The sequence below is a fragment of the Glycine max genome, chromosome 9 (genome assembly GCF_000004515.6).
Source record: "Glycine max cultivar Williams 82 chromosome 9, Glycine_max_v4.0, whole genome shotgun sequence".
Lineage (NCBI taxonomy): Eukaryota > Viridiplantae > Streptophyta > Magnoliopsida > Fabales > Fabaceae > Glycine > Glycine max.
In genome coordinates this window covers 49,958,875-49,972,863 of record NC_038245.2, presented here as the reverse complement: position 1 = coordinate 49,972,863, position 13,989 = coordinate 49,958,875, and the positions used below count along the sequence as shown (strand labels likewise).

Sequence of the window (13,989 nt, the reverse complement as noted above, 5' to 3'; positions counted from 1 at the left end):
ACAAACACCATTTTTATTAGCAAACATTGAATTGTAAGATGGCACAGGTTGTTGTTAAGCGACATGAACCTAAGACACAGTCATTTACCCTTTTGAGTGGTCATACCATACCTGCTGTTGGATTGGGCACATGGAAGGCTGGTTCACAAGCCGTCAATTCTGTGTTCACTGCCATTGTTGAGGTAATAACATTGCCTGGTTTCACTTTTTTAAGTTTGTTTATATATGCATTTTATGGAACATCTGGTTCACTTTTGGGTATGGTGTGTGATCATTATACATAGGTTAATGAATAAAGCTTTTGGTATAAATGAGAATATGTTGATGGTGTTATTTGAGTGGACAAAAGCTTATTTATCCCATGAAATAATTCATTAAGGAGTTGTATTGTATGTAACAAATCTATGATGTGAAAAGAAGGAAAAAAAACACCCAAATAAAAATTCTCTATCAATCTATGGAAAATGTTGGTATCTTCCATTAACAACACTATATTTTTGTGGAACAGATCAGGATAAGTGCTGTAATTAAATTCCAAAAAAGAAATTATAGATTTAAAGAGCATTCTTTACTTTAACATTCCCTTCAGATTTTTTACATCTCCTTGTGGATCATGAGTTTCTCATTTTGTTCTGCTTGGATAAACACTACTTTTACCCCACATTCACAGGCCCAACATTAAAAGCAGTCTCTGCCTAAAACTTTTAGAATGAAAAAAGCAAATCAAGTTAGTTTTTCCCATTCTTGTAGAGCTGATTCTTGTATGATCTGAACTTTTGCAGGCCGGTTATAGACACATAGACACTGCTTCGCAGTATGGAGTTCAAGAGGGAGTAAGATTGTGTTTCCTAATAGTTTACTTTAATTTAAACCACCGACAAATTAACAATTAACATTTTTGCTGATAAAATAAAAATAAATTTAAGCCACCATTCTTTCCTGTCCTAATCGTCTATCAATTTATAGGTTGGACAAGCACTCCAAGCTGCCATGCAAGCAAGAGTGGAAAGGAAGGATCTATTTGTCACCTCCAAACTATGGTAATCTAACCTAATAGATGTAGATCATATTAATACAAACTCTTTGGGTCATCATGCTAAATTCATTTGAATAATGTTGCTTCAACATTTGAAAGAAACTCTCATGGTAGTTTGTTTGTGTGTGTGTGTGTGTGTGAAATTTTGCATCTACTAGGTGCACAGACTTGATCCCTGAAAGGGTTAGACCTGCTATCAACAATACCCTTCAAGAACTCCAACTTGATTACCTTGATCTTTACTTGGTAATGAACTTCTATTATGCTTAAATTGCATCTATTTTTGCATGTGGTTTGATATGTGTAGTAGCAGACACAGAGGCTCTAATGTATAAAATGCAGATTCATTGGCCATTTAGATTGAAAGATGGTGCCAGCAGACCCCCCAAAGAAGGAGAAGTATTAGAGTTTGACATGGAAGGGGTGTGGAGAGAAATGGAGAAGCTTGTCAAGGAAAACCTTGTCAGAGACATTGGAATATGCAATTTCACTCTTACAAAGCTCGAAAAGCTGATGAGCATTGCTCAAATAATGCCTTCTGTCTGCCAGGTGAAATTTATATATCTAAAAATATTTTTGGCTTAAATACATTTTGACCCGCAAATTTGGATTACTTTTAGTTTTGGTCCTTCAAATTTAAATTTGTTTTTTTAGTCCCTGAATTTTGAAAAATGCTCTGTTTAGTCCTTCATGACTAATTTGTGGCGGTTAGAATATGCAATTTGTGGAGAATTTTTTTTTACTTGGGGGACTAAAGAGAGCATTTTTAAAAATTGAGGAACTAAAAAAATAAATTTAAGTTTGAGAAATGAAAAACAAAAGTGATCTAAATTTGAGGAGGGAAAAAACATATTTAAGCCAATCTTTTTTGTCACTTAAAATTTTGTTTCCTTGGAAGGAACAATCCCAAAGGTTGGGTATGGATAATTGTACACAACCACCTCTTGTTTTTCTTTCTTTCTAAAGTTGTGTATTTGCTATTTTGTTGTAGATGGAAATGCATCCTGGATGGAGAAATGATAAGATGCTTCAGGCTTGCAAGAAGAAAGCCATCCATGTTACTGTAATCAACACATTGCTAGTTTAATTTGCTTCATTTTAGTTTTGATTTTTTATGACAAAGGGTCATGATTGAAATGCAAAAATTGGTGAATAGGCTTACTCTCCACTGGGCTCTTCAGACGGTGGAAGGGATCTGATCAATGATCAAAAGGTTGATAGGATAGCCAATAAGATGAACAAGAATCCAGGGCAGGTGTTGGTGAAGTGGGCCATCCAGAGAGGGACAAGTGTCATCCCCAAATCAACAAAACCAGATAGGATCATGGAGAATGTCAGTGTTTTCAATTGGGAACTTCCAGAAAGAGACTTTAAGACCCTTAGCAACATGCCTGATCAGGTAGGCTATTTAACATTGGGTTTTCTCGTCATTGGGTTAGTACATATTAGTCTAGTAGCAAAAATGCAAAACACCAAACACCCAAAATTTTTGTCAGAATATCCTATCATTGTTATTATATTAGATATGAGTGGTCCCTGGCACTTGACACTATTCAAAATTTTAATGCATACAGACTACAGTTCATTCCTTTTAGGGTCATATAACATATTGGTGATACATGGATTTGAATTTGCAAGTAAAAAATTGTCATTATCTCAAGCAAAGATTAAATTCTTGAAAGTGGGTAAATGTATAATGTGACATTTACTTGCTTTATATTTTTTCTTTTGCAATTTACACGTTTATTCACTTTATCCTTCATGTGGACCCTGAACTCATCATACCTAAGTGCATCTTTGTTTGGTTACTGATGCATTGCAGAGGAGAGTTCTGGATGGTGAAGACCTCTTTGTGAACAAGAGCGCTGGGCCATTAAGGAGTGTGGAAGATATTTGGGACCATGAAGATTAGTCCACACTTCACACATGCACCTAGCCACACTTTGTTTATCTCTTTTTCAAGGCACTGTTAAGCATTAGATTCATGTACCAGTGGTTCTTATAAAAGGTTTCAGGTCGTTCACATAGGTATGAATTTCATGCACTATGTACAAATTTCTTATCCATAAAACGCTATAATTACTTAACTATTAGTATGTGATACCCCATAAAACATTAAAACTGTGATGCCTGTTCTGTGTGATCAACTAGTCGGAAATTTATGTTTGGACATGACTTGTTTTTCTCGAATGTTCTGTATGTGATTTGATCCACTAGAAGGTTTTTTTGAGTCTTAAATCAATATTTAAGTGGACAAAATTTAAAAGAAAAAGCTAAATTTCTAATACTCTTTATGAAACCACCACAATTATGGTCAAAAGACAATCATTTATACTCTTTAGTGGGCATGCCATACAAAAGGAATCAACATACCTTAATTTACAAAACAAATAAATAAAATGAATAACATCCTTCAGTTTTTCTTGAACTCTTGTGGCAAAAAATATTCATGGAACTTGTTATACAGAGTATCTAATAAGACCATTTGGCACGTTCAGATCACAGGCAGAATATGAAACCAAGATAACTGCCACTAGAGTTGGTAAAGTTACTCTTAAGTCTTACCAATAAAAATTCAATCTATAAAACGGATAAGACATAAAATATTGCCATTGATTGCAGTCATAAATGGTAAATAATTAGTCAATTGTGTCCCTGCCAATGTTTTGAGAAGGCACAACCATTACATCTTTTGAGGTATATGCTGTCTGGTATCTTAAAAATTGAGTGAAATTAATGTTAAACATAACTTTACATATAAAGCTCATCAAATTTTTCACTCATTTCAAGGGAAACACGTGATCCTAAAAACTTCAACCCCTTTTTTTTCTCCTTCTAAATATAAGACTTGAGGTCCAACTTGAGTGTTTGACCCCTTATTTTCTTCTCAGAAGGCCCTTTTGTTAGCGAACTTCAATTCAACTTGGTATATAGTATTTAGATGATTGCCGTTTACTCATACCCCTAGCAAGGCGTGGAAGTTTTGATAAAGAGTTGGCTCTTGCAAACCCTCCAAGGGCCTTCCATTCTTCATCTAGCTCCACCCCAACCTTGCCATACACAGTTTCATTGTCTTCATTTCTAGTGGACTTAGTGCGATTCAAGTGCTTGCTGCGCTGTCTACTCTTTCTATTACTGTAGGATTGTGAGTGTGATAGAGCAGATTGTGCATCCAGAAACAAGCATATGACAGCACAGTCATCAACCTTGGAACCAGGATACTTGTATCTCCAGGCTCTAACAGCACGCTTCACTAACAACTTGGCTGCAATGGACCTCCTTGGTGCTGAAGCTACTATGTTTATCACTTCACTGTTAGTGAGCACATCCCACACCTGTAGAAAATAGAAAGTTTTGGTCCCTCAAATTGATGCTTGTAAAAGTAGTTCAGTGAAAGGCTTGTTTCATTGCTTGCATGATTTTTGTAAAATATTTGCATTGAGAGAAATATATGAATTGAGTGAAACAATAATCAGGAATATACAGGACAAAACTTGTATACTGTTTTTTAAGTATTTTTGGTGTTGTTCTCTAATTAAAATTGGCCTTTCACCTTGGTAATTTGTATAATAACAATTTGCATTTAAAGGTAACACAGAAGTGAATCTCCAATTCTGATTGGAGATCTGTACCAAAAACACTTAAGGAACTGTACCTAAGTTTTGTCCTAATATATAGGTCCTATATATAAAAGAAGCAAATACTTAATTTATCAAGGTCTTATATATAAAAGAAGCAAATACTTAATTTATCAAAACCAATAAAAGTGATTAGATTGTTTAATTTTAATTAATAATGTCAAATAATAATTTTATTCAAAAATTACCCATGACAATTAAATGATTTTAGTGGTGGTTATTTTTCAAAAGATAATTTTCTTGATCAATGAATATACCTTGTTTTGTTGATAGTCCAATAAATACACCCACTTTCATGGAAAATGGGTGCATATCAATAATAGACGGCACAATTAATTAAGGGCAAAAAATAAATACACTTGAAAGTAGTTCTATATTTTTTATAATTAGGACCAAGAAAAATATTTTCTTTTGTCTCTTATGTACAGGACTGGAGATTTGTATAATAGAATTCAAGTTCAAGTATGCAAAGGTGACAGTGTAATGTTACTTACCCCATCAGTTGCTAAAACCACAAATTCATCTTGAGGGGTAATTTTTCTGTAGAACACATCAGGAACTGAGATGAGGCCATAATCTTTGAGGCAAAAGTCCCCAAAGGCTCTTGACATGGCTAGTCCAGGGCAGTCATCATCAGGCATCCATATTCTGTACACATCTGGTTCTTCTTCTGCTGCAAAAACTCTTCCTTCACAGTTAACTATTCTTGAGGTTTCACCTGAGAGAAATTGAATAAGAAAATCAGGTTACACTCAAGGCTAGATGGTCTTGTAAGAGGCCAAAACCAAGACCTACTTGGAATATCCGGTTTCAAGTCAACAGTGAGTTGAACAGGAATGAGTTGGTCCCTATCCCTTGTGCAAAGTACTGCACGAGAATCACCCAAATTGCCAACTATCAACTGGTCACCCTGAAAATTTTAGGTGGAAAAGTCAAAAGTGGTGCATGTTGTTATTTCCATAGTACTAAAGTGTTTGACTTGTAGGTAATGCTATTGTGGACATGCAGTAGTTTAGTTATACCTGTTTAATTAATGTCACAGCTGTGCAACCACTGCAATAGCTGTCAGTGTTAATTTCCTGAGCAAGGTACTCATCCATCTCATCAAAGGATTTCAGCAAGCATCCCTCCCATGAAGCAAGGGACATGTTGTGGTTATTGTCATCGTAGGCATCATCAAAGCTACCAGTTTCTGCATCATTGGCATCATAGTATTTGATTGTCTTCTGTTGTGAAATTTCTATTGCTGCAGACAGTTTTGAGGGTAGATTGTCTCGAATAAATTGTGAAACCTTGTGGCCTAGAGGACCATGACCATCGAACACACCACAAAAGATCACATCTTTTTCTCCAGTATAGTCCTAAACAATGTACCATATCAAACATTAATCCAAGCCACATGTTTCATCAATTAAAAAGCATCATGATATAATAAAGACCATAGAATAGAGACATGGAGTAACTCAATTCTTTCATTATTAGAATCACAAAGTTAAAAAAAAAATTAAGGCCAGAAATGGACATTAAACAAGAATCTTGGTAGCAATTCCCCTGATCCAAGGGAAGAACAATGCAACTTCAAAGATGTGCATGCAGGTTGCTTTTCAACCTTTTTATCTTTGTTTCGACCTTAAGTCCCCTGCATTATTAGGTTCATCGCATCCGAAGTATTGACTACTTTGGCTTACATGGGTCTTAAAGTTTTGTCTTTAAAAGATGCCTCCGTGGGTTAACGGAGGAGAGGCTTTTTTGATGTACCAGAACAATCTTCTTCATAAATCATCTTAATATTTGGCTTATAGAAAAAAAAAACTTATGAATGGTCGAAATTGAATAACTTCCAAATCATGACAACTATCACGCTGCCATTAAAGATTTGCAAAAAGTACACAAACTAAGGATCAAGGACAAAGTGCAGACAAGGATATTAATTTTTACAAACTTCAAATCTGTATCCGGCTAGTGACAACGAATTTTCATGTTTTTAGTTCAATAAAAAAAGAAAACAAAAAAGCAGAGGATGAGAAGACACAGAACATGGGTATAATAAAGTCATGTTGATAGGATAGTTAAGGCAGAGAAACCTCCCCCAAAAAAAATAACATGAAAAACAAAAGAATAAAGAGGGAGAAAAAGTGGTGAGCAAAAACAACCCATAATTGTGAAAACAGGTAATTACTTCTGCAATAAACAACCTTATAATGAGAATCATGTCCCTTAAATTCACCAAAAAGTCGATGATTAATGAAATGAAAACAAAAGCCCGTGACGAAAGAGACAACTATAACCCAGGCCACAAGAGTTGATTGAAAACTTTAAAAGCCAATAAAACAAATTATCAAAAAAGAACAAAAAACCATCAAAATTAATGAAAATAAATCCAGAAAAATCGAAATCAAAATGAAAACAATTACATGGAGAAAGAATCATACCTCCCAAACTGTCATTGCATCTTGGTTCACACCTTTCTGGCCTTGTTGGGAGTACATTGATGCAAACCTAGAGGAACCTCTTAACCTGACCAATGCTCCACCTTGTTGATAAGACACATCATTTTCATAATCATACTCATATTCTCTATCATCCATCTCGCTCTCCACCTTCCCTCGAACCGAAACATCGTGGCTGCAACAGCCTCCCATGCTTGGAATCCAACAACAACGATTTCCGATGAAGAAAACAAAGGCACCCCACTAAATTCCAGGGAATACCCAGATGATATTTTGGAGAAAACAAGCGAGGGATGGAAGAAGAATGGAATTTTTTTGAAGGTATGAAGGGTCAGAATTCAGAGTGATGAAGAGGCGTGAAAAGGTGACGGAAAAATAATGCATAGAGAGGAGAAGGTGGAAAAGGCCAAAAATGCATGGGAGGAGTTGGAACATACACAAATGGAAGAAGGATAGGGAAAAGAAGTTGGCATTTTGAGACAAAAGTTGAAACTATGCATATAATTGTCTGTTTCTTGGGTGGTTTCGTCTGTTGTCTGTTTTTTTTTTCCCTCGCAGGCAAAAGTCAAAGTCTTTATTATATAAAAAAGAGAAAGATTTGATTAGAAAATACTTTTAGTCTAATAATGAATTTTGATATATTATAAAATTATTGACTTGATAATAATTATTTTAAAATTATATATGGAATAAGATCTTTGACAGATTATAAAAAATAAGATCTTGTTTAAAGAAATTGAATATATTTTCCCTCATAGCAACATATTTTATTTATATGCTTTTAACATAAATATTTCTTAAACCGTGAACTAATTAAAATTTATTTTAGATAATGGTCAAAAATAGGATTAATATTATGTTTTATTAATAATAGTGGTTTATAGGCACATTATTTATTATTCAGATAACACGATATCTTTTATTCACGTGTAATTAATGTAATTAACCTATATAAGTAATCCTATATACGTGCTCATCATTGACTATTTTTCTGTTTCTCCTATTTTAACAGTGACTTTAAAAGTAATCATTATGAAATTTAATAATTTTATTAAATGATTTTTTAATTAATAGATGGTGACCGAAATTAAATTTATAGATTTAATTAGAAACTTATATAAATAATTGAATGCTCGCGAGAATATGGATCAAACAGTTGAGGAACTTTATTTAATAACCAAGATGGTTATTACAGAATAAAATTCATTTAAAATCATTTGTCTTTAAAATAAAATAAATTTAAGATAATTTCAGGACAGATATATCATTAATTCCTCATTTTAGAAATAAGCTCCTACTTTTAAAAATGGTTTTTTTTTCTTAAAAAAAAAACAGGTTTTGTAAATAACTATTGTAACATCTTTGAAGCTAGCAGTCAAAACATTATAACAGCTTTGAAAAAAATCATCATCGTCGTTTTAACTTGTAATATTTTGAAGAATTTTATTTAATTATTTGAGTCTCAGACAAAATTTCTTATTAGGACTTGATTCGTTTGCAGTTCTGTTTTTCTGTTGTCTTTCTTCTTCTTCTTCTTCTTCTTTTTTTTATCTCTTCTAACAAAACAAAAAATATTTTTTTTTCTTATTTCTATTCAAATATATAAATTTATATAGAACGTATTATTTGAGAATCATTTTCTTATTTGGGAATAAATTGATCAATCTCATTCTCGGTCCTTAAATTCAAACGAAAAACCATAAAAAACTGAGATTAAAAGACTCATTTAACTACGTGTTTGCAAAAGAGTATGCGACACACGTATCTTTTATTTTCCATGGCAAAGTCTCTTTTTAATGGAGTAACTAATATGTTTTGCTTTGGGAGATTCATGTCACGTCCAACCAAAACGCACACTCAAACACACTATACGTCTGTAAAAAAAAAAGACTCGTTAAAGAATTCACTTGCTAAAAGAAAAAGTTGGAAAGCATATCTATTCAGAAAGGCATTGGAGTATCAAAATTTAGATATAGTAATGTCCATGTATCTTAACAAAAACAAATCGTTTATGAACTTTATAGGAATTGAAAATCATACAGGTCCGCCTATTGTTAGTGTAGCATGCACCACCACAATCATCCCAATTTATGCTCATGAGACTGTGCATGCATGGTCCACCATTAGATGATACATTTTCTCCCCTTTTGTTTGAGATAATTTCACCAACATATAAGGGCCAAATTTTCTATCAAATTTTTCACATCAGTTGTAGATCTTCCCATGATATGGTGTGTTTGATATACACTAAGTTACAACACACACACACACAAAAAAGCATATGACAAACGCTCAAACTAGTGCTACGGGACAATTTTTTTTTAATCTTGTGCATTATTTGATGCACTATAGATAACACAAACAAAATTAATAATAAAAAAATTATTATAATATTTTTTTTCATATTAATTATCTAAATAAGACGGCAATAACAATGATGAAATGATGGTGATAATGATAATAATAATAATAGACAATGATGATCACAAAGAAGGTTGTAGTAAAAATAATTGTAACTTATAACAACAATGATGATAAGAATGACAATAACAATGAGTGAAGGTGACAATGATATTATAATTTTTTATTTGTCTTAAATTAAATATTATAATAACTTAAACATGTTTTTTATTTTTGATATATATTTAAATTTTATATTTAATTCTTAATAAATTTTTCGTGTCAACAAATTATCTATAATATCACTTGAAATTAAATGTGACATGTAAGATGTGAAACCCTGTCACACTGACCTAATCCCCAATGGCGTCCTAGGGAACATGATAGCAGCGTGGTGTTGTGAGCAAAGAATCTCCTTCAAAGCAGAAAGGGTTATAGGGAAACACAACAAGAGAGTTACCAACAAAGCCGCATTAGAAGGCATGCGAATGACGATATCGTTTTTGGTCAACAAGCTCAAGGGAAATGGAAAGAAAAATAATGATAAGGTTAATGTTCCTTTGAGTGTTGAAGACACAAACGATGTTCTTTACAAGCTTCGGGTGTTGGCGAAGGGTCGGCCAGAGGTTGATGGAAGGGGGTGTCGTGGGGGTGGCGGCAATGTTGGAGGAGGGGGTGATGATTTTGGAAGGAGTGGTGAAGAGGGGTGGGTTGGTGGTGGTGCTGGCGGCGGCCTAGGCTGAGAAAGAGGGGGAATGGTGTTGCTCTAAAAAGGTCTGTTTTTTGAGATTGGAAACACAGTCCCTGAATTCAAAATCATATTTTGACAATGGGGTTTAGATGGGTTCTTATCCAAGAGGATTTTGAGTGCATAAGATATCTAGTGTTTAACTTGTTTCTGGGTCTGAAAAGTGGTTGCAGCCAATTCACGGCGAACACAACGGTCTCAAGTTGACATTATTACCATGGTTGCTTCCTCAACGACTGTGGTTGTTCCAACCACTACACATTAGAATCCTAATCTTTTTTTTTTTTTTTTTAATTTAATTAAAATATAAAACACATAATCCATTTAGATATCACTTAATTTAAAGTGACATCATAAGTATATCAAATTAACAATCAGATCATCAGTTAACAAATTCTTTTTAATCGCAAAAATCTTGTATCAAAATTTTTAAATATTATGGATCCATCTCAAAGAAAATTTATTTGGAATCAAATAAGATATTTAAATCTATTATAATTTATGTTGATTATGTAATAATTCATGGTCATAATATTTTGAAATTTTGTAACGCTCATCATTTTTGAAAGTCATTTTGAATGGTTGTTAATGGATGATAATGGCCAATAAAGAATTGTAACAGCCAATAATGAGTGGTAATGGCTGATAAATGCATTCTTGATGGTAGAATGCCTATATAAGCACATGAATTTGGTCCCTGAGCTCATCCCTTCAAATTCAGTCTTATACACCATCTAGAGAGTGGAAGAGAGAGAGCTTGGAAGAACCAAAACAAGAAACTCTTCATAGCAATGGCTGGAGGTATGAATTTTGATCTGTAATTTCCGCATTTTATTAATAACCTGTGTTTCTTTGTAGTTTGTAATATCACAGGTTAAAAGAGACTTTTTCTCTAACATTTGGTATCAGAGCAAGAATTGCCTCTGCCTTGTCCATTTTCGTTTTTCGGTATTTTCCGATTTGATTTTGTTTATGGTATGAAGGGCCTTGTTTCTTAAAAAATAAAATTAGAAATATGTATTTCGTTTGATTTCCTTAATTTTGGCTTTTGAATCGTGAAAAATGGTGTCCGAATGAATGAAAAACGAACGGGTCTGCGTATGGGTCGGGTTTGACCCGCTAAAGGTTGAAGATGATGAACAGTGTTTAAAAAAAAAAAAAAAAAGACAAAAACTCCTACATTTTGTGCTAGCTAGGTGTTGAACCCTTAACTTCGAGAACACTAATGTATGTGTAGACCACTAAACCAGTAAGGCTTTTTTGATATATTGTCGTTTTTAATACATTATATACACATTGTGCTTTACAGTTTTTGAATTTTGATTTAATTTATGCATGAATATATTCTAGAACATTTTATTCTATGCATATATATATGAAATCAAATGCATAATATTATATTTCAATTATAAAATTATATGAGAATCTTATTCATAATTATATTGTATCTTGATTTTGAAATGCAAAATACTATTTATTCTCATATAATAAATTTTTATGTCTAAGTGATCTTTATGATTTTGATTAATTATGGATTAGCCACAGCATCTATATTTGATTAAAATTATATATTAAGTTGGTTAAAGATCATATAAGGAATTAGACATAATATTGTAATTAATTATACTTATATAATGAATTTTATCTCACAAGAATTTTTATTATATCTGTATAATTAATTGGGATAAAATGACGTATTATTTTTCATGATTTACCCACAGGCATCATGATGTATGTATAATTTGTCGATTTTATCATAAAGTAAAAATTTACGATAGAAATTAAATTATTTTCATATTGTACCCGTAAAGCATGAATATTAAGCAAATAATTTGATTATTCTATCATAAGGTTTAATTGTTTCTTATTGAATTAAAAATTTACCCCACAGGCAATTTTTATGTCACAAGATTCAATTTTATGGTATGTTTACATTGGTAAAAGATACAATTAAGATTAGTATGCCTCAAATTTTGACATAAGCCTTTGAATTTTGCAGCTTCTCAAACTATTAATTTTTCTGATATTCAATGTGATGTTCCCGAACTCAAAGGAGATAACTATAAGATATGGAAGGAGAGAATTCTTTTACAATTGGGGTGGATGGACATAGATTATGCTATAAGGAAAGACGAACCACCTGCAATCACAAATGAAAGTAGCCCAGCTGACGTTGCGCTATATGAGCGGTGGGAACGATCCAACCGGCTCAGCGTGATGTTCATTAAGACTAAAATCTCGGCTGGGATACGTGGTTCTGTTGACCAGCATGAAAAGGTCCGAGACTTGCTTAAGGCCATTGATGACCAGTTCATCACTTCAGATAAGACTTTAGCAAGCACCTTGATCATGAAGTTTACTTCTCTTCGGCTCACCAGTGTGAAAGGTGTGCGTGAGTACATCATGAAAATGCGAGATATTTCAGCTCAACTTAAGAAACTAGAGGTTGATATGTCTGAGTCCTTCCTAGTGCATTTCATTTTGAACACCCTTCCGCATGAATATGGGCCATTTAAGATTTCCTACAACACACATAAAGATAAATGGTCTATCAATGAATTAATGACCATGTGTGTTCAGGAAGAAGAAAGACTTGTAATGGAGATGGGTGAGAGTGCACTACTGACTACTGCTTATGGGAAGAACAAAGCAATTAAGTCTCAAGCTTATCAGAAGGGGAATGGTAAAATACCACCTCAAGCTGATATTAAGAAGGTGGCAAAGTGTTTCTTTTGCAAGAAGAAGGGACACATGAAAAAGAATTGCCCCGGATTCCAGAAATGGCTTGAGAAGAAAGGTAAATCAATCTCATTAGTATGTTATGAATCTAATATGGTTAGTGTTAATATTAACACCTGGTGGATTGATTCTGGATCTACTATTCATATTGCAAATTCTTTACAGGGTATGCAAAACCTAAGGAAACCAGTGGGAAGTGAGCAAAGCATTTTATCAGGCAATAAGCTAGGCTCACATGTGGAGGCCATTGGAACTTGCATTTTGACTTTAAGTAGTGGCTTTATTTTAAAATTAGAAAGGACTTTTTATGTACCAAGTTTTTCCCGAAACATGATTTCTATTTCAAGGCTTGTACCGTTTGGATATTCCTTTAATTTCAAAGACACATCATTTGAGTTATTTTATAATTCTGAATGTGTTGGGAATGGTATATTGTCTGATGGTCTTTATCTTCTTGGTTTACAAAATAATGCCACTTATAGTTCTATGCATGTTCAAACTGGTATTAAAAGGTGTAATATTAATGAGAATTCCTCTATGTTATGGCACCGGAGATTAGGACATATCTCCATTGAGAGGATTAAAAGGTTAGTGAAAGATGGGGTACTCAATACTCTAGATTTTGCTGACTTTAAGACTTGTATGGACTGCATTAAGGGTAAGCAGACCAACATGTCTAAGAAAGGTGCTAATAGGAGTTCAAGCATATTAGAAATAATTCATACTGATATTTGTTGTCCAGATATGGATGCACATGGTCAGAAATATTTTATCACCTTTATAGATGATTATTCACGATATATGAATGTTTATTTGCTTCATAAGAAATACGAAGCATTGGATGCCTTCAAAGTCTTTAAGGCTGAAGTTGAGAACCAATGTGGCAAGCAAATAAAAATAGTGAGATCAGATAGAGGTGGAGAATACTATGGCAGGTATACTGAGAATGGACAAGCACCTGGTCCATTTGCAAAGTTC

General features: G+C 33.4%; 2 protein-coding genes and 1 long non-coding RNA gene across 3 annotated transcripts; 2 read left to right on the top strand and 1 right to left on the bottom strand.

Moving 5' to 3' along the window:
• LOC100784139 (aldose reductase) lies at positions 1-3,123 on the top strand. Its single transcript, XM_003533633.5, has 8 exons — positions 1-182; positions 783-833; positions 967-1,040; positions 1,195-1,282; positions 1,379-1,585; positions 2,028-2,099; positions 2,193-2,435; positions 2,859-3,123. Exons 1-8 carry the CDS (start codon positions 39-41, stop codon positions 2,946-2,948), a joined length of 969 nt encoding a protein of 322 aa, XP_003533681.1. The 5' UTR covers positions 1-38; the 3' UTR covers positions 2,949-3,123.
• Positions 3,124-3,630: 507 nt separating this feature from the next.
• Positions 3,631-7,669, bottom strand: LOC100783603 (probable protein phosphatase 2C 65). The gene is made up of 5 exons (XM_003533632.5): positions 7,107-7,669; positions 5,697-6,035; positions 5,470-5,584; positions 5,169-5,392; positions 3,631-4,371 (listed from the first exon to the last, which is right to left on the bottom strand). Exons 1-5 carry the CDS (start codon positions 7,314-7,316, stop codon positions 3,955-3,957), a joined length of 1,305 nt encoding a protein of 434 aa, XP_003533680.1. The 5' UTR covers positions 7,317-7,669; the 3' UTR covers positions 3,631-3,954.
• Positions 7,670-12,882: 5,213 nt separating this feature from the next.
• LOC121172792 (uncharacterized) lies at positions 12,883-13,410 on the top strand. The gene is made up of 2 exons (XR_005886443.1): positions 12,883-13,069; positions 13,177-13,410. It is a non-coding gene; the product is annotated as an uncharacterized lncRNA (long non-coding RNA).
• The last annotated feature ends 579 nt before the right edge of the window (positions 13,411-13,989 follow it).

Excerpts from the sequence above, each read along its gene's own strand:
- LOC100784139 (XM_003533633.5), top strand. The coding sequence starts at position 39 with ATGGCACAGGTTGTTGTTAAGCGACATGAACCTAAGACACAGTCATTT. Across the intron at positions 183-782 it reads TGTTCACTGCCATTGTTGAG|GCCGGTTATAGACACATAGA; the intron begins GTAATAACATTG and ends GAACTTTTGCAG. Across the intron at positions 1,041-1,194 it reads TTTGTCACCTCCAAACTATG|GTGCACAGACTTGATCCCTG; the intron begins GTAATCTAACCT and ends TGCATCTACTAG.
- LOC100783603 (XM_003533632.5), bottom strand. The coding sequence starts at position 7,316 with ATGGGAGGCTGTTGCAGCCACGATGTTTCGGTTCGAGGGAAGGTGGAG. Across the intron at positions 6,036-7,106 it reads ATGCAATGACAGTTTGGGAG|GACTATACTGGAGAAAAAGA; the intron begins GTATGATTCTTT and ends TACATTGTTTAG. Across the intron at positions 4,372-5,168 it reads TGGTTTTAGCAACTGATGGG|GTGTGGGATGTGCTCACTAA; the intron begins GTAAGTAACATT and ends TATTTTCTACAG.